The 26,493-nt window shown below is 46.0% G+C and overlaps 2 protein-coding genes across 2 annotated transcripts in view; one reads left to right on the top strand and one right to left on the bottom strand.

Moving 5' to 3' along the window:
- LOC125944183 (uncharacterized) overlaps positions 1-26,493 on the bottom strand; it is a 321,505-nt gene that overhangs the window by 115,919 nt on the left and 179,093 nt on the right. The gene's annotated exons all lie outside the window — the stretch shown is intronic.
- The window catches only part of LOC119445384 (membrane metallo-endopeptidase-like 1), a 127,937-nt gene that overhangs the window by 31,158 nt on the left and 70,286 nt on the right, over positions 1-26,493 (top strand). Inside the window, exons 4-6 of the mRNA XM_037709690.2 lie at positions 9,842-9,934; positions 21,241-21,315; positions 23,867-23,991. Coding sequence (XP_037565618.1) covers positions 9,842-9,934; positions 21,241-21,315; positions 23,867-23,991 — 293 coding nt within the window. The remainder of the gene's footprint in view (positions 1-9,841; positions 9,935-21,240; positions 21,316-23,866; positions 23,992-26,493) is intronic.

Below are 26,493 nucleotides of genomic sequence, written 5' to 3'. Positions count from 1 at the left end.
GATATAATATTTGCCACAAGACAGGGGAATCCGGTAAACGACGTCTGCGCAATCTGTAGGTTTCTTTAGGTGTGCGATACGGCACTCTTGTTTGGGCCTCGATGCTGGGACGGTCATTTTACATAGGTTACCTAGTTTTTCCGGGGCAGAGAACACAACTTGGACGTTTACGCACTGACGGACCTTTTTCAGATTATGCACGATTCCATGCATGTACGGAATTTCTGCAATTTTTTGCCTATCCCGAGTTGGTCCATCTAGATTAACATTTACCTCTGACAAAGATCTGCGCAGCAGTCCTTCAGCAACACAGACCTGCACAAGGATTGGGTAGCCTGCCAAAGTTAACCTCTCAGATTGCTCACGAAAACTGTCGGCCATTTTGTATTCGCAGGATTTTCTTAGGGAATTATTGAAACATGAACTAACAATGCTGCGTTTTATAAATTTTGAATACACGGAGTTTAACTCTGCACCTTCAAAACTTATAAAACGCGGCATTGTTAGGAAGAAGAGGCTTGTTACCACGTGGGTAGTACATCCAGCAAGAATGCCCTTCGTGCAAAAATATCTTGACATCAAGGAACCTTATTGCACCATTGTCGGAAAATTCATGGGATAGTTCAAGTGGTCTAAACCATTTGCTCACTGTGTCCAGAACTAAAAATGCATCAGAGTTGTACGAGCTGGCATCTGTGTTAAAAAAGTCGTCAACATATCTAAAAGCAGCGAAGACATTAGTGTTAATGAACGCATCTGAAACAGATCTGTCAAGTTTTCCTAAAAACAAATCACTTATGATGGGAGCGATACATGATCCAATGCAGATGCCTTCTTTTTGAAAATGAGCTTTACCATCTCAATAGATGTACGTCGACTGAAGATAAAAGTAAAGTAATTCTAAAAAGCCGCTGACACTGATGCCAGACTGAGTCTGTAACTGAGAAGGGCCAAATTTGCATGCATTCATCAATGCAGTGAAGTAGTGAGTCATGTGGTATAGAATAATAAAGGTCCTTAACGTAAATTGAAAAGGCAAACAGGCTTTCATTGCATCGTGAGCTGACAAATTGCTGTACTGCATCAGTTTTTTACAAGAAACGGATCATCCACTTTTAAACAATTTAGGTTTTTCAGCAAGAGCGACACATTTTTGCCAGGTACCATTTCCTGAAATGATAAGGGTAAAAGGCATATCAACTTTATAAGTTTTCGCAGTGAAAAAGACTTCAAGAAAATCTTTTTGTGCATTAGACATGCCCTTTAGAACAGATTCCAGGTTTAATATACGACAAATATCCTTAGCTTTGCTTTCGACCTTTTTCAAAGAAACTGTGTTGTGTCAATCAAAAAAGGAAGAAATCGTGCATCGTGCCTTATCCTGATATAACTTAATAGACAAGACTGCGAAGCCACCCTCTTTGTCTGCTGGGAGCACACACAAGGATTGATCTTTTAGAAAACAAGTAACACGTTTTACAGGAAGTTTTGAAACAGTTGGCTTACAGCGGCTCAGGACATCAACGCCGTCTGCTGTGCAACATTCGTTCTTGCTCAGAAGTACGCCGGGAGACTTGCCTGATGGTAGCCAGGAGGGCTGGCGGGGAACACTTCGGTTCAACCGCGAACTTAGGTCCCAGGGAAATCACATAAATGACGGGCTGGGGCAAGTTTCTGGCTTGTGAATCCGGCGCTTGGGCGAATGCTGTCTCACAGGCACGAGAGTATTAAGCTGGAGCAGTTGGGTCTTCCAGAGGAACTCGGTTGCTTGGCAAATAATTCAGCGAAGTTCTCGAACCTTCCTCTCAGCCTCAGTGGGATGGCTGGCGACGTGTAAATGAGCATACAAGTACTCAATGTACAACCGTACTATCCTGCCGAACTTCGGCAGGCTACTCAATCCTTGTGCTGGTTTCTGTTGCTAAAGGCCTGCTGCGCAGATCTTTGTCAGTGGTAAATGTAAATCCAGATGGACCAACTCGGGATAGGCAAAAAATTGCAGTAATTCCGTACATACATAGAATCGTGCATAATCTGAAAAATGTCGCTCAGCGTGTAAACGTCCAAGTTGTGTTCTCTGCCCCAGAAAAATTAGGTAACCTATGTAAAATGACCGTCCCAGCATCCAGGCCCAAACGAGAGTGCCGTATCGCACACCTAAGGAAACCTATAAATTGTGCAGACGTCGTTTACCGGATTCCCCTGTCTTGTGGCAAATATTTTATCGAACAGATGGGCCACTGCATAAATGAAAGGCTGAAGGAAAACAAGTACAATGTAGACCGCGCAAAACAGGGATGGCTTTCTGCCTACTGCTGCGCATGTGGATGCAGGCCAAGACTCAAAAAATGTAGTATCGCCGCGAAACACAGAGACTGTGTTACACGGGAGATAATCGAAGTGGGAGAAATTCTACATTTAAAGGATGGTTGCATCAGTATCCCCTCTGTTGCTCTCACTGACAAGAAGATCAGATACCTCGGGCTATCACCACGTTGAATTTTTGTGGCTGTGTCGTGGTGTTCTGCACATGGTTGGTGTGCTATTGTGTGACTGTATAAATAGCGATGCTTTCTGAAAAGAAAATAAACTGTTGGAAGTTCAGCGCTCTATTCTCTCTTCTGTCCCCTCTGGTAGCCTTGCGCTGTTAACCTTACTTTGAAGCATGTTTTACCAACAAGCCCATCTTACACCCTTCTAAAGAAATTTCATTTTTCCAACAGCCTAACTGATGACATATTCCTTCCTCTTTTGCCAGCTGGTCAAAATACTCGCAGTTTCTGCAAGGCGGCCTTCCGTGATTGCACAGCCAGTCATTTGCATAGCAGCCCGTCTGCCCAACATACCAGCTTACCAATACGTGCATGACTCAGGTATTGCACAGACAACGAGCTCTTGTCACAGCTTTTCTTCTCATCATTTGCACACTGAGGTTGGCACTTGAAAACTGCTTTTCCAATTTTGCCAAATAGATTTGCTGACATGCTGGAGACAGAGAGAGAAATTATTATTCAATGAGTAATGGAGCAAGGGGGCTGGAAATTAAAGCTTAACAACTGCCACTGCTCATTAAAGTATCACTATCTTTTGTTCTTTGCTGCTTTTCCCAGTAAGGACTGTGTGAGAAAAGGACGTGCGTTGAGTAGGGCAGGAGTGTGCTCATCTAGGCCAAGCAGTCAAGCGACCCAGGTCGTGAGAAGGAACAAGCCACACAAATAAGCAATGTGTTTGGAAAGCATAGGGTAGGCATTACCAAGTCACAACTGGCAGCTTACCATTATCCTGGAAAAGAAAACTGTAATATCAGTGCATTCTGCAAGTACTAATTAATAGGGCTGACAGGAAGCTAAGTGAGCAATGGGACTGCCCAGTGAGCAATGGGACGAACAATTACAGGTGTAATGGACAGGAGTATAGACATACAGGATTAGGCAATATTCTAGCGGAGATCAAGAGGAAGAAGTGGAGTTGTGCCTAGAGATTAACAGGTCTGGAGTACCTACGGTGAAGAGCTCTTGAATGTGATGAGATTAGGGTATTTGCAGGTATACATGAAGGAGTTTGCTGGTGCAAGGCAGCTAGCGATTGCTGGGAATGGAGGACATAGCATAGGCGATAGAATCCAGTGGCCTTCGCTCCATGTCCGCCCCAAAAGGTGTGCTGCACTGGAGTACAGGCACACAGTGGAACGTTATAATAGTTAAAATTGAATGACTCAATTAAACACAGTGACTTTCATGTGGGCAGAGATGCATTAATTCAAAAGTCAATTTGGTGGCAGCCACAGTTGTCAATGTTGTGGACAAATACTACGGTCATTTTCAGAAGAATGGCAAGCAGCCAGGGCACTTGCACTTGGCCAACTCCTGAACCTAGTGTCCATCCAGACAGGTTCAGAGACGCAGTAGCAGACCAGGTGTCCAGCAGAAGGGTAGGCTTACGTGCCATGCCAGGAGACTGGACATCCAGTGAGCTGGCCTTGGAACACTACTCACGTCATAAGCCACGCTATTTCGAGACACGCACTGTGTGTCGTCTTCTTTGCCACCACGCTTTCTTTTCTGCTGTTTTGTTTGCACTTGCCGAAATCCTACAAGAAAAGGTCTGCAGGGAAGTATGTGTTCAAAAAATAGGAAGACATGTGGGCATCGGCTGTTGTACACCGTGCAGAACTGCTATCGTGATACACGTTTGGATTGGCCAACTGGTCCAGCACATCAGTAGGCTGCGTTGTAGCTTTTTCCTTTCTATCACCAGAACTTACCCCTCATGCTACGTTGCATTATTCTCATACACATAAAGTGTCCTGTTTGTCATCTTGTTGGATCAGAGAATCTTGAACCACTACTGAGAGCCACTGTTCATATTCACTGCCAATGTTGGTCATTGCTGCTGTCATCAGCCCATGTGAAAACATACCTAAATTTTGACAGAGCATCGTTGAACAATGGTCACCATCATTTGCCACCTTTTCCCACTGGGTAAAGCAGTCAAGATTAAATTAGGGCTGCACATATCATTTTGAACAAAAGGTATGCCGCCACCTAAACAAGGCAATATAAATGCATGCAACAATGAAGGAGCATTAATGGGCCCAAAATATTGCAGCAAGAGGCTGAAGGATCCAACAAGTGATGCATGAAGGGGAGACCAATGCAGATCTCATCAGACTGAAAAATTTCCCGTCGCTGACAGGATCAGTGCCCGGAAAATCTACATTGCACTACAGAAAAAAGCCAGTGTTGCACCAATCAGTCCGAGACCGATTTTTGATAGCCAGGAAAAAAAAAACACCGTTTGTCGCAAGCCAATCAGAATGCAGGATTACGAGAAAACGGAGGGGGTAGGGGTGGAAGCTGCCCTTCCTTGTAAATATTGACACGTGTACTTGTTTATCTTTCTCGGGGGACCACTTTTCACCGGCTTACAAATGTTAAACGTTATCACTCAGCGCAGGACGCGCCTGCATGTATGAAACCACAAGTTTCTCAAATCTTATCGATGGTTCTATCCGCTTGTCTCTTGCCACCAAACCTTGTGTAATCTGATTGTATACTTGACAGTACTTTCTGGAAGACATGGGCACCAGCGATTACTCTGGAACCTTCAATGACTTATTTATTTATTTATTTATTTATTTATTCAGTTACCTCACAGGCTCCCGAAGGAGTATTGCGTGAGGGGAGGGTACAGGAAATTAGCAAAAAGGAAAAAGGAGTACAAAGAAATTATACATTGTTAGTGGGTAAACATGACAGAACAAATATCTAACAATATAAATAACGCGATAAATGAAACCAAACGACTGTGTGAAGCAGCAAAAAAAAAGAGTACCAAGAAATTATACAATTGGTAGCAGGTGAAGATGAAAGAACAATGTTAACGCAATACAAAAAAAAACTATACAACTGCGCTATAGGCAATTACTTAGGTGCGCAATAAGGTTACTTGTGATGAATTATGGAAATAATATGCATAAGCGTGCTTTGAAGGAATCAGGGTCAAGAATGTCAACTATTTCGTTTGGTAGGTTATTCCAATGCTGAATGGCACGTGGTAACGCGGATGAATTGAAAGCATTAGTTCGGCCAAAGATACGCTGGAAACTGAGATGATTATGCAGACGCCGAGATGTACGAGATGGACGTGTGAGCGGCAGGGTGGACGGGCGCGTGCTATGGACAATTTTGTGAAACAGACAAAGCAATGCTATGGTTCTTCGCGATGCAAAAGATGAGAGAGATAAAGATGACTTAATGCTAGTCACGCTAGAGTCGCGGTGATAATCTCTGACAATGAAGCGGGCGGCGCGGTTTTGGACTGACTCGAGAGTCGCGATTAGGTAAGCTTGATGAGGTGACCAGATAGGGGCTGCGAATTCCAGTTGTGGCCTTACGAATGTCTGATAGGCGATTTGTCTGGTGATGGCCGGAGCATCGCGCAGGTTACGTTTAAGATAACCGAGCGTACGTGAGGCTTTAGCAGTTACTTTTTCTATGTGCGCAGACCAAGACAGGTTAGGTGTAGGGAGAATGCCGAGGTACTTGTACGAGTTGGTGCGAGTAACGGGGTTCTTATCCAGTGAGTAATCGAAAGCGGAAAATGTCTTTTTGCGGGTGAATGTTATTATATTGCATTTATCAGTGTTTAGGGTCATTTGCCAAGAAGAGCACCAGTTAGTAATACGGTCAAGATCTCGTTGAAGAGCCACGTGATCGGAAGGTGAGCAGATTTGACGATAGATCACACAATCATCTGCGAACAAGCGAATGGATGACGTTTTTTCGGATGGCAGGTCGTTAATATAGATAAGAAAAAGTAATGGTCCGAGTACGCTTCCTTGTGGTACGCCAGATGTTACATCGCTGATACTGGAAGTATAGTTATCGACGACGGTGTACTGCTTACGGAATGACAAGAAATTTCTTATCCAAGATACTGTTAGGGAATCGATGTTTAAGCATGAAAGTTTAGCTATGAGACGGCAATGAGCAACGCGATCGAAAGCCTTAGCGAAATCTATGAAAATGGAATCTGTCTGTGGGCCGGCATCCATGTTAAGGAAAATATCTGTAGTCAATTCGATTTGTTGTGTTTCACATGATAGTCCTTTTCTAAAACCATGTTGATGTTTAAAGAAGAACTTATTAGTTTCCAAATGATTTGCTACGTTTGAAAAATTTATGTGTTCTAATAGCTTACCGGGAACGCTTGTTAGTGATATTGGCCGGTAATTGTTAACAGTGCTCTTATCGCCAGACTTAAAAAAAGGTATAACTTTACCGACCTTCCAGTCATACGGAACTTCCCCTGTTGAGAGGGACTGTTGAAACAAGCGAGAAAGAACGGTGCTAGAGGGTACTACTGTATATTTCAAGATTTTTGAGTTGATACCGTCCATGCCGGAAGAAGTTGAAATCTTAAGGTTGTTGATCAGCTCAGCGACGCCAGTGGTTGTTATATTGATAGGGGTCATGTATGGATATTCGAGTTCGATGGGTGTTGGTATTTTCGAATAGTCTTCCTTTGTAAATACGGTCGTGAAGTAATTGTTAAAGATAGATGCTGAAAGCTCTCGTGCAATCGGCAAGCCAGAACTATGAAGTAGTTGTGAAATGTTGGAGTCTTTAGCGGGAGAGATCGTTTTCCAAAATTTTTTGGGGTTGTTTTGAAGCAGTGATTGCAGATCGCAAGAGAAATACTTTTGCTTAGCTTGACGCAGGGCATTGCAGTAGGCTGCATCACAAGACTTATGTTTGCTCCAAGATACAGGTGTGTCCACACGTTTGGCAGTCCTGTAGAGACGCTTCTTTTTATTTTTTAGAGTACGAAGAGCTTTACTGAACCATGGTTTCGATGAGTTTACGCGAAATGAAACCTTTGGTATATGCGCATGTGCTAATTGTATTAACTTATCTTTGTACAGGCACCAATTCTCGTTCACTGTCCGGTCAGAAAAAGTTGCCAAGAAAGACGACGTGAAGCTTTCCAGACCATTGTTAATAGCGCTGATGTTTGCTCTTTTGTAATCAAATACTTGTTTAGTTTTCAGGTGACGTGAGCATGAAGGTGTATGAACTCTGAATTGTAATAACCGGTGGTCACTGAACCCATCCGCAAAAGTGATAGTGTTTACCCTCTCGGGCGCGGACGATAGAACAAGATCTAAGATGTTATTGATACGAGTTGGTTGGTCGGTTAATTGCACAATGAAAAATCAAGTGTTAGTTGAACGAACTCACAAGATGCACGTGATTGGCCTCTCAAGTTCTGCCAGTCAATGTCTGGAAAGTTAAAGTCACCAAGAAGAAACATGTCAGCTTTGTTATATTTGGATCGAATAGAGGTAATGTTATCGTGTAATTCGGAAATGAAATTGTAGGAGCTATCAGGTGGTCTGTAGCATATACCATAAAGTGCATTCGAATGGGGAAATGATACGCAGACCCACAGAATTTCTAGACTCAAAGACATCGGTACAAGAAATGACGTGATATGTTTTTTTATGGCGAGCAGCACCCCACCACCTCTTCTGTCGTCCCTATCTCTGCGATAGATAATGTAATCGTTAGAATCGGGCGGAACTTCACCATCCGTAATTTCAGAGCTGAGCCAAGTTTCCGTAAGTGCTAATATGTCGCATTCACAGTCATCTAAGTATGACGAAATTTCGTTGCGTTTAGGAAGAATGCTACGAATGTTAGTTAATGATATCGATAGGTGTGAGGGCACGATAGGCTCATGTGGTGAATTGGGTTTTTTCTTAGATGCACGTGTTCCCAGGCTAGTTCTTTGCTATCGGGGTAGGGGAACTACAGTGGCGGATGCTGCATCGTATGTGTACACATTGTTATCGATTCTTAGTTTATTGAGGGTTAGCTTAAATTGCGCGTTTTTGATTCTTGGAAATTCAATGAGTTTGCGTCGAGCGATACGGGTTTGCAAAGAAAAGTCCTCAGGAACAGCAAAATTAGTGTTCTTGAACTTGTAGCCTTTTTCTATTACGCGCTGCTTATCCTTGAAAAATGCGAACTTGACAATGACTGGTCTACTCTTCTCACCGTTGTATTGGCCAAGGCGATGCGCGCGGTCTATTTGAGCTGGATCGATAGTGATACCAAGGTGTTGGTTACATATGTCAATGACTTTTGATTCTGATGATGACCATGATTCGCTTTTGTCATCTGTGATTCCAAAGAATAGCAAGTTGCAGCGGCGAAGTCTATTTTCGGTGTCTTCACAGCGCGATTCTATTGTCTTTAGCTGTGTGGAAATGCCGTTAGCTATCGTCAGTGATTCGGGCGATGTATTGGTCACGGAACTTTTCATTGACACAATATCGACTTCTACAGCACGGAGCCTACTCGACAACTGGTTCAGCTCGACATCAACTGACGCCTGCTAATTCTTTAGTGCTTGCAGGTCATTTCGAATATCGTCCTGGCCGGATTCAATACGTTGCAAAGTTGCGAGAACGTTATCCAGCACATCCGGCCCGGGGTTTGATTCGACATCACCGGATAGAAGTAGGCGCAACCGACATAGGCATAAAGAGACAAGTTTTTCCAACGCTTCAGTAACGGCAGTAGCTCACTGGGGCACGACACCGCAATAATACAGCGGTTGCTACTTTTCAGACAAGAACAGCGATTCAAGTAACCAACCTGAAACGTGAGCACAGGTGAGCACTCCATGTCCGAAACGGTGTCGTGCCCCGGCGCGGCCGATGCGGATGGTCGCTTAAATGCGGCGTATCCAATGTCGTCAGTCGAACCAGTTGATGATCCCGGTTGCCAACCGAGGAAGTGAGTACCATCCAAGGCCGGCAGTTGCATCCAATTCGTGAAACGGTCCGGTGGCTGCTTCCAGATAAACGGGTCTGTTGCGCACGGGGCAGCAGGCATAGCCAGAAGAAGGGACACCTGAAACGTGAGCACAGGTGTCCGAAACGGTGTCGTGCCCCCTCATGTATAAAAGCTGACGCGCTTGACCCACTGATCAGACTTGTGACGATCGCCGACGTGTTCACCGTTGTCGCTGTGCTTTGAGTGTAGCCTGTTTTTTTCTGGGCTCAGGTTCGCCCAGTAAAGAGTTAGTTTTGTCATTCACCGTTTTGCTACTGTGTACTGGACTGTCACTACCACGTGACAATATCCAGTTAGCTATTTTACCAAATGGTGCAGGCATGGCCAGCCACATTGGTTTTGGCAGGTTATGGTGTGCTTTGTGTGTATATAAATTAAACTCGTTGAACAATTGGCACTTTCCGCTGCCACTGATAGCCTTTGTGATATACGAATAGTTTTCAACAGACACAGTTATTTACCTTCCTTGTCTGCAGGCGGAGGCCCTCGCTCAACGAGTGAAGAAGGCGGCCATTGAGAGTGTGGCTGAGGTCGCATGGCTGCCCGAGAAGGGTGCACTTCGAGAAAAGGTGAGTGCTAGCACTGGTGTGACCTTGGCCTGTCCATTTTCCTTGAAACAAAAATGGCAAAGCAATGCAGAAATAGTAATTTTGGACACCAACTAGAATGTGAAACAGAGCACTGCTGGAAGCACATCAAGTGCAGAATACTTTTCAAATAGTTCTTGAATTACCAACAGCTTTGTTCACCATGCAATAATACAGTCAATCTGGAATATATCAAACTCGGAAATATGTAATTATTGTCTATATTGTAATGCAAAGGACGAGTCAATTAAACCAGAAACTATGTACAGATTATATTGTTACATCGTACAGATTATGTTATATCGTCCAAGCACAGGATCGCCGCTCGTGACAATATTTACAGCAGTGGTTGCAGCACTGACCGGTTTGATTCGTCTTCCTCATCTTTGCTCGAGTGATGGCGCCCGCGTGCCTCGTTCAAACAACCAAATGTAACACGCGTGTACCATAATACCCCGGTGCCAGAAGCGACGTCTCAGAGCGTCTAAATCTCTTCACTGGGAGGGTGGTACGTCTTCAGTCGTGTAGCATGCGTGATATCACTGGACTGGGAAGCAGATGGGGCGTCGGAGCGATCTCGTAGGTGATGGGAGTAACGGCACGAAGCACTCGGGATGGGCCTGTGTAGCGATACGGCAGTTTTTCTGACAGGCCGACCTGACGCGACGGAGACCATAGAAGCACCAAAGAACCAGGCGGGAAGTGCACGTCTCGGTGTCGCCGGTCGTACAAACGCCTTTGACTCTCTTGGGAAGTCAGAAGGCGGTCACGGGCAATTTCTCTTGTGGGAGCAGCGCGGGCGACGGCGTCCAGTGCATATTTATTGGTCGGTGCCGCGTGAACAGGGAGGGTTGTGTCGAGGGGCAGTGCTGGTTCTTGGCCGAACAGAAGGAAAAATGGGGAATAACTGGCGCTGTCGTAGCGCGAGAAATTATACGCAAATGTAGCAAACGGTAGAGCAAGGTCCCAGTCAGTGTGGTCTGAAGAGACCGCGAGCATGTCTGTGAGAGTGCGATTAAGATGCTCCGTGAGGTCATTTGTTTGTGGATGACGTGGATAGCTTGTGCCTCGGTGCACAGGACTGCAGGATGTCTGCGATAACTTTTGACAGGCCACGGTCTGTGAGAAGTTGTCGTGGAGCTCCATTTATAAAATCACGTCGCGTTGAAGAAAATCAGCGACATCTGTGGCGCAGCTTGTAGGAAGCGCTCGGGTGATGGCGTAGCGCGAGGCGTAATCCGTGGCCTCAGCAGTCCACCTGTTCCCAGAGGTAGATAGAGGAAAAGGGCCAAGTAAGTTCAACCCTAGCAAAAATTCTAATACAAAAACTAATTGCCTATTAGGTTATTGACACTAATACAGCCTATTAGCTCTATTTGTCTATTAGTCTAATAGGCCTGTTAGTCTAGTAGATCTATTAGTGTATTAGTGTAATAGGTATATTAGTGTATTAGTCTAATAGGCCTATTAGTATTAGTCTAATAGGTCTATTGCTGTGAAAGAAAATGTTGCACTGCACCAGATAACGTAAAACAGGTAAAATTGCTACAAGCATTTGTTAGCACAGCATGTCTTTTTACAGATTCCTCTTTCGAGATCTTCGTCAGGTCAGCAATCTTGATTGAGAGCTTTTCGTTGACTTCGACCAGAGGACGTCCTTTTGAGGAAGTGGTTAAAAAAAACCTGGGCACAAAAATACACACATATAGAAGCAGTTAAAAACAGGGGTGCTAGCTTTACCACTAAACGTTTAAGCTGGCAATATTTGCATCCAAATTAGAATAATGTGGCTCCGCAATATTTTAGGACAGTTGATATATGCTAGCTCAAAATGTTTATCATAATAAAAAAGGATGCCACCTGACATGACAGGACAATTATAAAGCACACAAAATCAACATAAGATGTGTGTTCCATCGAAATTGTAGACAGATATTAAGGAACTCTAGACAGAAATCTTGCACAGCGTTGTCTGAAACAGGCATGTTATTGCTGCAACGCACACAGCAATCGGCCTGACGGCACTGTACTTACGTTCACCGTCCGGATAAAAAAAAAAGGAGAAAACACTTTATATTGTACGACAGAAGCATAAATAAGAAGTATAATTACCTCCAAATGGTAAATCGGCGCCGGGGAAAACGCAAATCAATGCACGCTGATAGATCCACAAAGCCACGAAGGATAGGGGTAAAACAGTTGCCTTGCGTTGTTTTGAAGTATTAACAGTAGCTATAGATAAAGCTATCCAAATATACTACTGCACGAATGAGATTGCGCAGGCACTAACACCACGAGTTCCTTAAGAACACATTTTTCATTCACTAACACGCAAACACACACGCCTCACCTTGACATGGCAGCCGCCATGGCACACGTGCTGTGCACAACTACGGCTGACTACGGTCGCAGTTTTATGTCCTTCCCGCCCACCGTGTTCCCTTCTCTGCGATACTGCTCTTTGATGTCAATAAATGTTACGACCTTTTATATGTGGTGTCAAGTTAGTAATTTAGGTTAAAAGTTTAACATTTACTTTATGCGCACTTCAACAGAAAATACGACACTGACGAAACTTCAGCCGCAAACAAATATGGTTGCTGCTATTGCACCGTCGTTCGTAAGCTGACCAGGCACCACGATTCTGCTTTGCAGATTACGGCTGATTGTTCGGTTTTTTCCCTTTTTTTTTCATGGGGAAGTATTTGCTGTGCTGTAAACACTAGCTGTTTCCTCAACGACTCATCGCGATGAGGCTCAGTGAAGCAAAATTGGCAAGACCATGTAGGCGCTCGTCGCTTCTGTGTATGTCGCCGAGAGATGGCCAGTTTCACTAGCTCAGTGCGCTGAAACTAATGCAAACGTGCGAACGCAGTCTGCTGCACAATTGTACAGCAGAATTTTTCATTATTCAGTGATTAAATAGAAACACCTCTCCATCCAAGCAAGTGGGCTGCTAGTCTATTTTTTTTCATCAACTTTCACCAGCAAACAAGAGCTGTGGAATCCAGCAATACATGTTCTATCAGACCAGCAACAATCTGTATAAGGCCAATAGGACCTATTAGTCTAATAGAGATACTAGTAGACATGCAACACTGATTGTATAAGACTAATAAGTACAATACACAGGGCCATTGGTCTTACAGGTAAATCAGTACGACTAATAGAAATTTCTATTGGTCTAATACAAAACTTATACAACTAGTACAAAACTGTATTGGACTAATACAAACTTCTATTAGAATTTTTGCTAGGGAAACCAACCTGAAAGAATGGCTCCGCGGGAATGTCGAGTGGTTGAAGGTACCCGGCAGGGAGCGTCAATAATGTCTTGCGTCGCTGGCATTTCTCACACTCTGCTACGTATCTTTGAATGGAGTGAGCAAGCCCTGGCCAAAAGAAGCGTCAGCAGATCCGGTCATAGGTACGTGACACACCGAAGTGACCGGCAATGGGGAGATCGTGAAGTTCATGGAGAACATTCGAGCGAATGTGTCTGGGGTTCACAAGGAGTAATGCCGGGCCGTCAGGGTGAACGTTGTGGCGGTAGAGCACGCCATCTTGAAGTGTGAATAAGCGAAGGGAACTGTCGGCAAATGAAGATTCCAGGCGGTCAATGATGATACGCAAGGACGGGTCACGGCGCTGCTCGTCGGCGACATGGAGCAATTGGAAAACAAAGAGAATGCAGGCGTCGGTATCAGTATCAGCCGTAGCGGTCGGGTCTTCGACTGGGTAGTGAGAGAGGCAGTCTGCGTCCTGGTGTTGGTGTCCCGACTGGTAGGTCACTGTGTAGGTATATTCTTGCAGTCGGAGGGCCCAACGACCGAGCCGGCCAGTAGGATCCTTGAGCGACGAAAGCCAACAGAGCGCATGATGGTCTGTGATTACTGAGACTTTGAAACAGCCCAGACGAGAGCAAGACATTCGCGCTCGTTAATTGAATAGTTGTGCTCTGCAGTTGTCAGGAGCGGGCTAGCGTAGGCTATAACACGGTCGTGTCCATGTTGGCGTTGCACTAAGACGCCTCCAATCTCATAACCACTGGCATCGGTTCGGCCCTCTGTAGGTGCGGATGGGTCAAAGTGGGCCAAGACAAGTGGATTGGTGAGAATCGTGATAAGGCATGAAGACGCCTTATCACGTAAAAGGCACGTCTTTCTTCAGAAGTTCAGTGAGCGGTCGAGGATTGCTGTGAAATCTTTCACGAACTATATGAAATAAGAACAGAGCCCCACAAAACTCCAGACGTCTTTCACAGACTGAGGTACAGGAAAAGCTGTTACTGCTCGAACCTTCTTCAGGTCAGGTTGTACTCCGGAAGCATCGACAAGATGGCCTAGCGCTGTGATCTGTCGGCGCCCGAAGTGGCACTTCGATGAGTTTAATTGGAGCCCAGCCTTGCGGTAGACGTCAAGGATAGCTGCGACGCGCTCAAGGTGCGTCTCAAATGTAGGAGAAAACACAAGGACGTCGTCGAGGTAACAAAGGCAAGTTGACCATTTGAAACCTTGAAGCAGAGAGTCCATCATCCGTTCGAATGTGGCGGAGGCAGTGCATAGACCAAACGGCACAACCTTGAATTGGTAGAGGCCATCTGGAGTGATGAAAGCGGTCTTTTCTTGGTCTTGCTCATTTACGGAAATCTGCCAATAACCAGATCGAAGGTCTATGGACAAAAAGTATTAGGCATCGTGAAGACAATCAAGAGCGTTGTCAGTTCATGGTAAAGGGTAAACGTCCTTTTTAGTGATTCGGTTTAGGTGGCAGTAATCAACGCAGAAACGCCACGTGCCATCTTTCTTTTTAACGAGCATGACCGGTGATGCCCAAGGGCTCGATGCGGGCTCAACAATGCCTTTGGCGAGCATCTTGTTTACTTCCTGCTGAATAACTTGCCCCTCTGCCGTGGACACACGATACGGTCAGCTGTGAATGGGAACAGCATCACCAGTGTTTATCTGATGCTTAATAAGGGACGTCTGACCCACTGGTAGATTGTCAGTGTCAAATATGTCGCGGTAGGAAAACAAAAGACGATTTAGGGTGACTGCTTGGTCAGCTGTGAGGCCTGGAGCGACCATGGGACGTAATGTGCTGTCAAGGTTCATGGCATCCTGCGGGTAATCTGGAGACGCGTTGGCTGCAAAAGCAGTGATGTGGTCGTCTGTCACCGACCGGAGCCTGGCCAGCACTATGCCTTCAGGTCACACTTGCTTCGTCAAGCCAAAATTTAAAACGGGGAGGCAGGCACATCCGATTAGCGGCATGGGTATTGACGGAGTGTGGCATAGAGATGTCGCGCGCCAACAGGACATCACGAATAGGTGCGACGACATAGTCGCCATCAGGCACAGTTGCCGTTGAGGCCAATTCGACGAAGGTTTGAGCTTTTTGAGGTAAACGAACAAATGCTGTAGTGCAGAGGGTTGTTCGGGGCGATCGTCTGAAAGAAGAGGAAGCTCGATGCACAGCGTACCGGTGGAACAGTCGATGAGGGCAGAATGCGTCGTCAGAAAGTCGAGCCCAAAGATTTAGGTCATGAGGGCAACTGGTCAGCACGGTGAACAGGACTGGAACTTGGCGGCCAGCAATTTCAATGCGAGCAGTGCACATACCCCTGACGGCAACAGTGGCGCCATTGGCGACGCGTACAGCTCGAGTGACGGCAGGCATAAGAACTTTTTTGAGGCGACTAGAGAGGTTAATGCTCATTATGGACAGTTGGGCTCCAGTATCAACCAATGCCGTCAATGGAACACCATCTACATCTCCTTCGATTAGGTTCGTGTTCGTGAGGAGCGTCAACGAGGATTTCAACAGGACGAACGTGATGCAGCACTACCTCCGAGAGCTCCGCGGCCTAGTTTTCTGTCCGGCGGGTTGACGAGGAAAAGTGGCTTGGTTGGGGTGACAGGGAGCGACGGCATTGAGGCGACGGCGATCGTATGGAGGAGTGGCTGTCAGGGGCATCAGAAGTAGGGTACAGATGGTGAGGTGAATAACAGCGAGCGTCGGCATATGGGCGAGGAGCAGGGAATGAGCTCCAGTATGGCGGCATCCAGGGGGTGCAGCAGTGGCGGGATACATGACGAACTCGGTGGCAGCGAAAGCATATCGGTTTGTCGTCTGGGGTTCACCATTCAACAGGATTGCGTGGTCTGGAAGCGAAATACTGGTCATTGCAGGTTGTAGCCATGGGAATGATACCCGAATCAGGTAGGGAGACAGAGCGGGCAGTAGGGATGCCAAGGTTTCCAATTTCTTGCCGCACAACTTCCTAAATAATGGAAATGGTTGAGGGCGCTTGATCAAAGGTACCGTCAAGTGATCGTGGGTAAAGTGGGGCTGGATTCACAAGCTCTCAGCAAACGATTTGCATGACGTTCTCTTGAAATGGTCGTGTGGCAGTAAGAGCGGAGCAAGAGGACGTAGCAGGTGTGTTTGGGAGCCGGGAAAACTGTGGGACGACATGGCGGCTTTTGGCTACCTCGAAGCGGCGGCAGTCTTTGACGATGGCTTCGACAGTAGAAACGTCGTTATAGACGAGCAAATTGAAGGCATCATTGTTGGCATCAAGTTGGTGTGCACAGCATGCAAAGGCAGGCTATGCTTCAACGATGTGTGACCCTGTTTTTCGAGTGACAAGGGCCGAGAAGTCATATACAGTGTAGACCGCTTATAACGTAAGTCGCCGGAGTCGCGAATATCAGCACTATAAGCGGTACTGCACTATAACCAAAGCAACAATTTTCAAGGCCCGCACATATGCAAAACATGTGCACCGTGCCGCCACGCGTATGTGACAGTCGAGGAATGCGGCTAGAACGTTTTCATTCAATATACAGTCGAATCTCGTTAATTCAAAATAATTCATGCGGCGGCGCCTCCGACCGGCATGGCTCCGGCACCGCCAAAAATTGCGACGCGTGCGATCGCACCAATTTTTTTCGCTCCAGTCGCAGCATGTGAAACAGCCTATAGAGTAAAAACTTAGGAGAGACCCCTCAATGTCACGCGCGAACAAAAAAAAAAAAAAACACGGTGGAAATTTTATTCTCTCTCAAATAGCAAGGTTGCCGATTCTGCGTTGCGCCGAAACAGTCATGTAGGTGCCGACGTCTCAGCCACGCTACCGTAGCCACGCGTAGAAAATGGCAGTGAACCCTTCTTTCTCCTTTATGCTTCCTCTACTTTATGCTTCCTCTACTTTTTAGTGACTTGTTGACCTTGCACACCGCGGCTACGGCGCTAAGGGAAGCAGCGGTGCTGTCCTAGGCCGGCCAACGAAACTGCCCACGTCGGCAAACGCCCGCTTCCCGATAACGGCAGAAAACGAAACTTCGGGGAGCTGGCGCCGGGCCGGCTGGAGCGGCGGCGCCTGCATGGTGGCGGGCGCGCACGGTGACAGTCGAAAGTGAGGGAGCTACGAGGGAGGGCGAGGGGAGCCACCTAAGTGGCGGAGTTGCCGAGGCAAAATCCCCTTCCCTGCCGCTCTCCTCCCTCACATTCCACGGTCTCCGCGTGCGCCCTTCGCCGTGATGTGCCGATGCCGCCCGCTCCCTGAAGTTTCATTTACTGCCATTATCGTGAAGCGAGTGTTGGCCGGCGTTGGCAGTTTCCTGGCGCTCGCTCGCTATGCGCGCCGTGATATTTCACGACTCGCACTCAAGATTCTGGTTTCAGCGTTACTGGCTGTTCGTTTGCACCACGTGCCCTTCTCCTCCACTTCGTCTCTCTTTCTTCCTCGAGCACTCCTCGGGGCGCCCGTTTGAGGGGAGCGTTCGCCGTCTCCGCTGACTTCCGTACTCCCAGGCAGCCGCACTGTAACCGGTATTTCGTTTCCCGCAACTGCACCGTACGTACGTGATATAAGTGATACGTGTATACATGGAGTGCTATAGGAAGATTAACAGGATTCTGAAAAGACCACACTATATCCGGTCCTGCACTATAAGCGGTTACGTTATAAGTGGTCTATACTGTACTTCCGAGTCGATATTGTTTCACAGAGCTGGTATTTGCAGACGCCCATTGTCGAGTCATGCACGGAGGAGTAACGGCGATGATACACAACATACACGAACGATTTGGATCCCAAGAGCATGACAAGCAGCAAAGAAAGCAATCAACCAATGCTTCCTATGCATCCATTTTCGCACAAAACCCGTTGTGATGCCATACCTGCCGCTTCCAATCTGCCAGGTTGAAAGGACGAAACCTTTAGAACCTACAAGACTTGATTTCACCGGACAATTGTGTGCGAAGTCATCCAAGAGCTCCTATAGGAAAATGTACATCGTACTTTTCACATTGCATTTGGAACTGGTCTAGGATGTCTTCACCTGCATTCCTGTTGGCATTCCGGCGTTTCATTACAAGAAGTACCATTTAATCCGAGAATGCCTTACCTTTAAGACATGGGTTCTCAAAGTGGGTTCCGTGGAACCCAGGGGTTCCGCAGGCCCACCTGGGGGTTCCACGAGCCATTGATATATTCCCTGGTTCTGCGCTCGCCAAGTCCAGATCGCCATAGTCATCATCGGAAATACGTGACAGCAAAACCGGAATGCTTCATGCCTCATTGGGCCTTTTAAAGCCTTTATTCTTGCGTTTATCGCCACGCATAACACCATGTTGGCAACTGGCTATGTGCCTTCATAACTGCGCAGTCGTCACGCATGATGGTGTCAATAGCCCCCACGGTTTCATCTGCAGCAGTTGCGGCAAACAGTAGTTCGTTTTGACACGGGGCGGGCGTCGGCCGCGTGCCTTCAGAACTGCAAGGTCACCATCGGTAGCGGCCGTGGTTTCGTCCGCAGCGGTTGCGGCAAACCGTAGTTTCGTTTTGACTCTGTGCACGCGTCGGCCATGTGCCTTCAAAAATGCGTAGTCGCCATCCACGATCACGGTGATAGCGACCGCGGCTTCGTCCGCAGTTATTGCAGCAAACGGTAGTTTCATGTTGTCTTTGTGCGTGCGTCGGCCACCTGCCTTCAGAACTGCAAGGTCAGCGTCGGTAGCGGCTGCGGTTTCTTCCGCAAGTGTTGTGGCAAACCAGTTTTGCTTTGACGCAGTGCAAAGATGTCGAGGATGAAGAGCACTGTCTACATTACAATGGCCGGACAATTTGTTGGCGACCAGTTCACTGGCTAAAATAATCGAGATGTGGCCGCTGTAGTGAAAAGCATGCCTCTGATGAAGACGCGCGCCGCGGCCGCGCTGCTAAGGAGGCATGCTGTCGCGAGGCCTTCACTGCTGCAAGCGCTAATCAGACACAAGATGACGAGAATTGCAGCTTCTGCACTGCTTTTGCGCAAAATACAAACAGGATTTGCTGATTTATCCAGTAAATAAAAGTGAGTTGACATAGTACGCATTTGTTTGTTATTTTCTTTATACCCGTCATAATTCGACATTCGTTTAATTTGCACTTTTTTTTTCCGGTCTCGTCAAATTCGAGTTAACGAGGTTTTACCGTACACAAAGTACAGTTGGCACTAATTCTAAGACCTATTCTGATGAAAGGTTATAAGTCACCGCGTGTGATATGCACTGAAAACCCTTTGCTTCTCGGCATGCCTTGGTTGTGATGCTGTCTTGTCTTGGCTCATGACGATTGCACCCAGTTTGCACCACTTAGGTGGCACGCAGCACGTCGCCATCAAAATAGCCTGTCCACCACCACTGTTGGCCCCAATCATGTTGCACACTCGGACATTACAGTTTGCGTTTAAAAAAGCCACTGCACGCCACATCCGCTTCTTGCGAATGATTATCACGGAGTGGCACGCAAAACTCTCTGTGCAATTCACAGGCCTACAGTCTGTGCTGAATCAGTTGTTCTCGTCAGTGGGAATGCACTAATGGCTTCTGCCTGGTTGACTCGTTTCCAATGTACAACAATCGGCTCTTTAAATGGCATAGTATAACGGACTCTCAGCCAGGCACGTTCACGCGCAATCGCAGTACAAGTGCACTGATGGCAGAACAGCACATATAGGCTGGTTTGCTTCTGCACTGCATCCTGGTCTTACCTTACCTTATCCTGGTCCACCTTATCATGAATGAAAGTGTACTTCAATGCACGTGAGCCGCACTGCTGTCTCATGGCCGGGGGCCTTTTAGGGTTATCGTTGCAATCAAAGAACATTCTGCAGTGGGAGTGACTTAGAACACTCGTCTGAAAAAAAAGGGAGAAAAAAAGGAAAAAGAACTTTTGTGCACTGAACTCGGCCTTGGAGAAACAAATCAATAATTTGCCACTTTCATAATCTGAGGAGACGTGGTTTTCAAAGCTTCAGATTGGCATATTTTATATTTATCACGGTCCGTACCATATCATCAGTGCCACATCCCCTGTAAACTGCATTGTTGAGCCCCTCACACCTCTGCCAGACCTGTTTCATTGTGGGCACGAGACAGTGCATGTTACCCGCCTTAAGTCGCACTACAGTGCCTTCGAGCTGTTGTTTTTCTAATAAACCTCGTTATACCGTGATTGACTGTAGTACTGCCAGGTGCCGTGTGTGAGTGAAATTTGAGTGCTGTGATCATGGTCTAGCTGACCAAGTATGGTGTTCTGAGCAATGCAGCATGCTCTACTACGTAACTTCTTGTGCTTTATGTTCATTATGGCTGCAATAAATGTTGCCAAATTTTTTGCTTCACTTTTGTGTCTGATCATGTACAGTTGACGACTGAAAGTACACTACTGAAGAAATATCAACAATAGCGAATGTGCCATTTGGTTGTGAGCAGAATAAGAGTGGAAGGTGAACGGACAGGCTCTCACATTATTTCCTTCCATCCTTATTCCGTCCAACATGATGCACCAACTGGCCCAACAGTCAACAATTCTGAACCATTTGCTTCAAGGGCTGAATTGAATAGGACAGTATTTGAAAGTTTCAAACATTTGCACACCCCTGCAAATTAACTTATTCATATGAAGTACTTTCAAATCGGGAAATACCAGCAGCAATGCAAAAGGGATTCCATCTTGCAGCACAATAATTTCTGCATTTTACTTTGCCTGCTCCTATTGCTAGCAGGAAGCTAGCATCATTTTAGGTGGTAAACATTTCTCTAAGAAGTTACTCTGAAAGAAAGAGAGCCCAAAAGTGTGGGGAAAAAAAAGCTTTCAGCACAACATTCGTTTCCAAGCATTTCGTCACAAGGCTCGTGTGAAATGGACAGCCCTTTTGTTTTTACCAAATCTGGTGACATCCCAGATGTGTGGGAGCTTGTGTGTCATGTGAACATTCTTTCTTGTGGCTGTGCAGCTGTCCAGCTTGGATTTCCGTGTAGGCTATGCTTTCAAGGACAAGCCACAACAGCTGGACCGCTTCTACTTGGACGTGAGTATGGGCCAAGTTTGCTGGGGCAAAAGCAGCGGCTTGTTTGTTTATGCGTCATGGACACCCAAAGGGGGTCGGGGCCTGCAGTAAGGCCACAGAGAAGTTACGCAATCAGAAAAAGAAGTATAACACAGCATGGTGAATACAAATACTATAGCACGAGAAAATAATGTCCGTATTTCAGGTAAGGCTAAACAAAGTAAACAAGAAAACAAGAACTTGATTGCACAGTACATTACAATAAGGGCAATGGTACGCTAGTTGCTATTCAGCTATAACACATTAGTCAAATATTTCACTTAATTGTTTGCTTGAAAGTGTGTAAGGTCTATGATGTTGGCATGTTATGACAAGACTATTCATCTAATGTGCATTCTTGAATTAAGTTAGAGAATTGATATGCAACATTTCACGCGGTACTAAACCTGTTGACATTGAACTGCTGACATGCAATGGGACACGTACCTTAAAAACCTCATCTGCCGCCATGGCCATGCCGACTCACACTTCCTTGGCTAGATCTGCTACACGCAAAAAAGCGGATAAAAGGATGGTCACCGTGGTAGCTTAATTGCATAGCATAGCGCACATAATGCAGAGGGTTCAGCTCCCATTGGTGGCAAGTTGTCTTCCCTTATTACCTTTGCATTCCAGTTTAAACCTTTGAGCCTCACTGCCGTGTTTCCACACCTGCAGCTAAACATTTGGAAAAACGCGCACATTCTCGGAACCACATAGCGTCGCTCTCGAGGTGGTGCAACTTTCTAGAAAAAAAAATAAAAAATCTTCTGCCAAATGTGATCTTTCTCTTTGCTCTGTGGTGGCTGTTAGCACAGTAGTTTAGGAGTATTCCTGGCTCGCTTAGTTTACTTCAGCATGCTGATGCCTGCACTTGCACATTTTACAATCATGTGCATATCATTTCGTGTTATAGACATTAGGAAAACTGATTTATATCAGGTTGCTTACCAGCACCATTGTGAGATGCTCACCTGCATGGCTGGTAGGTGCCAAAAGATTGTGTTGTCCGGGAACGTATGAATCGGTAAAAAAGAAGCGTAGCTATATTGGGTCATTTTTTGTGTTCTCGATCCTGAACGTTGGGGCCGGAAAATCATATGTAACGAGTTGGTATCAACGAGGTTCTACTGTCCATTGGACCCCATGCCTGTGCTGCCATCTCTCTACATAAAAGTGTCACAAGCCCTGGATCACAAAAAGGGCAAAGGGTGTGTGTGGGTTACCTCTCTGACAGAAGTCTCCTTTTGAGTCCGTAAGTGGCTCACTTTAGAGCAGGGGCAACAAGTGACTATGATTGGTTCATAAATGGATGCCACACAGGGGCTTCATAATTTCGACCACCTGGAGTTGCATGCGCGCTTTCAGAATGTGTTTGGAAATTGACCTTGTGCTCAGCAGCAGTGAGCTAAGAAATATAAATGTCGTTTCTTTAAAGTAAAAACTTTCTTTGCCTGCTTTCTCGCCTGTTGGGCCTGCAAATATGGCCAATCTTGTTCTTTGTAACCAGAAAATAATTTTCTACACAAAACTGAAACATACAATGCCGGCCCACAGGCATCTTTCAAGAACATCAATCTGTTAATGGAATGTATTTCACAGATTCCTCGATTTTCTTTGTCTTCTTTGATTGAGCCACTCAGTATGTGCCACCCGGCTGTGTGTGTTCTGTGCCAATCCTCCAGAATGGGTTTGTACCACTACGATTCCTCCATCAAACGAAACCAAACCTGCCAAACCAGTCGCGTCAGATAAGCATCACCAATCACCCAAGCCACACATATTGAATTAAATTATGGGGTTTTACGTGCCAAAACCACGATCTGATTGTGAGGCACGCTGTAGTGGAGGACTGCAGAATAATTTGGACCACCTGGGGTGCACCTAAATCTATGTACGTGGGTGTTTTTGCATTTCGCCCCCATTGAAATGCTTGTGGCCGGGTCACACAGATTGTGACATGTGTGCAGATTGTGACATGTGTGTTAGAACTGCATAATATTTTTTCTCTCTCGCCCTGTCATGTTCACGATAAGATGAGGGAACTGAAGCCAAGGGACCTCCACTCGTTTGCCATTTGTTAGCAGTGGGCAAGAGTCTTTGTTTCGGTTGTTTCTTTATTATGAATATAACTGAGAGAATGAAATCAGCCCTATATGCAAATGAAACCACACCTTAACTCTGTTATGTTTCGTTTGTCTTCAGTGACTCCCGACTTTTCTGCTAGAGGTGCAGATACAGTACAATACAGGCTACCATAGATTAATTAAATCTTAGGCGCAGATACTGAAGCATACATTTTCCACTGTTTTGTGAGACAGATTTTATTTGCAAGGAAGACAGCAGGGCCTGTGTGGAAGGGACGATGAGGTCTTGATGTGTACAACCGCCCTGCAAAAGCCCAGTCCATGTGGCATGCATGAAAGATAGCCAGAGTTTTCTTAAAGATAATGTTTAAAATATGTCTATTTTTGATACTGTGGTTCATAGATAAATGTTAGTGCTAAAGGATGCTTCACTTCTGTCTTTGCAGCTCATTGTCAAGCTGGGCTCACACCTGGAGAATGTGTTTGAGGCTGAGCGTTTCCTAGGACGCAAGAAGGCCCTGATGCTCAATGACCAAGCACACCTGACTGAAGAGACGGCTGAAGATGAAGCGTGAGTCCAAAGCGATGAGCCACTCACAACACTCACCCATCCATGTTACATAGTGGTAATTACTAGCGGTCTGCGAATATTCTAAACTTGGAATATTCGATTCGGATTGGTTGTGTTCAATTCAATTCAAAAGACACTTCTACTATTCGAAGCCCCGAAAATTGTTTTTGTTGCTTCTTTAAGTCTACTTCGCCGCAGTACAGTCGTGTTATGCGGGAAGCATACAGAGTGTATTGCGGTGAAGCATATTTGCTGTGCAATGAACCATATCAAAAGTAGAAACGGGGCACCGTCACGAGTCTCCTGCTGGTGCTTATGGCTACCCGACACTCAATTACCCACACTGGTGCTGCCTCTTCGTGCATCTGGGCACACCAGCCAGCAGGTGTGTCTGGTACTAATCGGACTATTTCCAAACTACAAATTAGACTAATGTTATTGGACCCTCGTTGTACCCCCAGGATGCTTCATTGGCAGACTGGAATAAAAGGTGGCTTAGAAGAGGCAAGGAAACTTTCAATGCCAAGGAACCCAGATATGTGCTCAACAAGGAAAGTTTCTGAAGAGGCTCCTTCCACGTCAGCACTGTGGAAAGAATTGATAAGCTCATCCACCAGTAGCAATCATCACTGCCATAAGCACAGGTTGAAAGATATGTGCATGATAAAATTTTAGGCCAGTGGTGGTCTAAGCATGGTGCCCACTGTTGGCTCGACATGCGAAGATACCTGCCCATACCAGACTCTAGTATGTCCAGTGAAAGAACTGTGACACGCAGCACAGTGTCTCTGCTCCCCGAACGTGTCGTTCATGACAACATTAAATAACTGCAGTTATGATACTCTCAAGCAAAAGTGTTGTGCTAGAAAATTTTGTTGACCACACAGCATAATTTTCCTGTACGTTATTTGCTGTGCAATAAACTTTTTTTTTTTTCGTACCCCTGGTTGGTGAAAAAAATTGCATTTCTCAAAAAAAAAAATATTGGAAACATATTTGATTCGATTCGCACTCGGTTTTCATTATTCGAATTTACTTCGAAATTGAAAACTTGGATGTTCGCACACCCCTAGTAATTAGTCAAACCCAGTTATACAAAACAGGCTTATGCACTAAAACTTGCATATACAGTTGAATCTCAATCATTCCTTGAGCATCGGCAAACTACCGCGCAACATGCATTTTACCATCATCGGGGACGCCGGCTCGCTCGAGTCGACGCCATCCGAAGACGCCACAAGCACGATCCAGATGCTCGCTACGTAGATGCGTAGAAATACCCGGGCAAAACCGCATACGCCCTGAGTGTGGTTGACTCGAGAGGCAAAGAACTGGCATCCGCCACCGTCAGGGTGCGGAACTCGGAGACAGTGGAAGAAGCGGCGATCACTCTCGCTACCACCACGAGCACGAACGCGGTCGCAGTCTTCACGGACTCTCAATCTCAAATCTCAATCTCAAACATCCTAGCTTCTACCTGATCTCTACCAAGTCATCTCCTGAGAAGGAGATGATTTGTGTGCAATAAGGAAATCTTATTGCTTTACATTGCGGTGGCAAAGCTACTTCGTATCGTGCAATCAGATGAGTGCAATAGCAGAAAAGTTTCTAATTGTCATCAGGCACTGAAGATGATGGAGACCGTATAGAAGATGATGGAGAACAATATAGAGACAAGGCTACCCATTGAAGTGAATTTTAAGATCTTGCCGACACGGCAGGACTGAGCCATGTGTGATTGCTGGCTCCTGTTAATGTTAAAGGTGTTTGAAAACGGCTAACAAGTTGCACGATACTGCAGAAAGCAAAGGCATTCTTTTTTTCCCCCAAGGAGTGGAGTCACGGCAGAGTTACGTAGATCCCCCTGGCAACAGGAATGCAACCAGCGCATCTGCGCAGCCACTAACAGTCAGTGTCTAGCGCGTCGGGGCCTCCTTCGCCGGGGACTGTGCAGCGGCTCGACTGTTCACATCATCCACTGCGGCAGAAAACGTGGTTCGGGACATTAGAAATTTAGCACGTTCTAAGCTTACGGACATGGGCCGAGACTTATGGACTTGAGCCGGGACTTGGGTAAAATTCATATCATCCTGTAATTCGTATCAGACGTGATTGTATCACTGAGATTCAACTGTATTTTGAACTAAATTTCTCGCTTCCAAGGACCACCTTTTGAACAAAAGGGAGTGAAAAGGGAAGGTTCGATGCGTCACTAATTATTGCAATGTCGCATGCCATAAAAATGACGAGGAAAGACGTGCGGGGAGCTGAGACAAAACCGGAGCAAGCAGAGCAGTGTGCGCCCTCCTTTTGCGTAGGATTGGGAAGAAAAGAATGTCGCACCGGAAAGGCATTGATAGCGATAGTAAAGCATTAGACAACTAGACGAAATAAGTTCCATTGTTTTATCAGCCGTATAAATTAATCGTCTCTACGAAGCGGCTTGCTTTACTAACGTGTTTTCTCATCGCTACCAATGGCGTCGGCAAAATTAATTGTACT

The sequence above is a fragment of the Dermacentor silvarum genome, chromosome 3 (genome assembly GCF_013339745.2).
Source record: "Dermacentor silvarum isolate Dsil-2018 chromosome 3, BIME_Dsil_1.4, whole genome shotgun sequence".
Lineage (NCBI taxonomy): Eukaryota > Metazoa > Arthropoda > Arachnida > Ixodida > Ixodidae > Dermacentor > Dermacentor silvarum.
The sequence above is the reverse complement of the archived record's forward strand: the minus strand, read 5'-3'. Positions and strand labels throughout refer to the sequence as shown.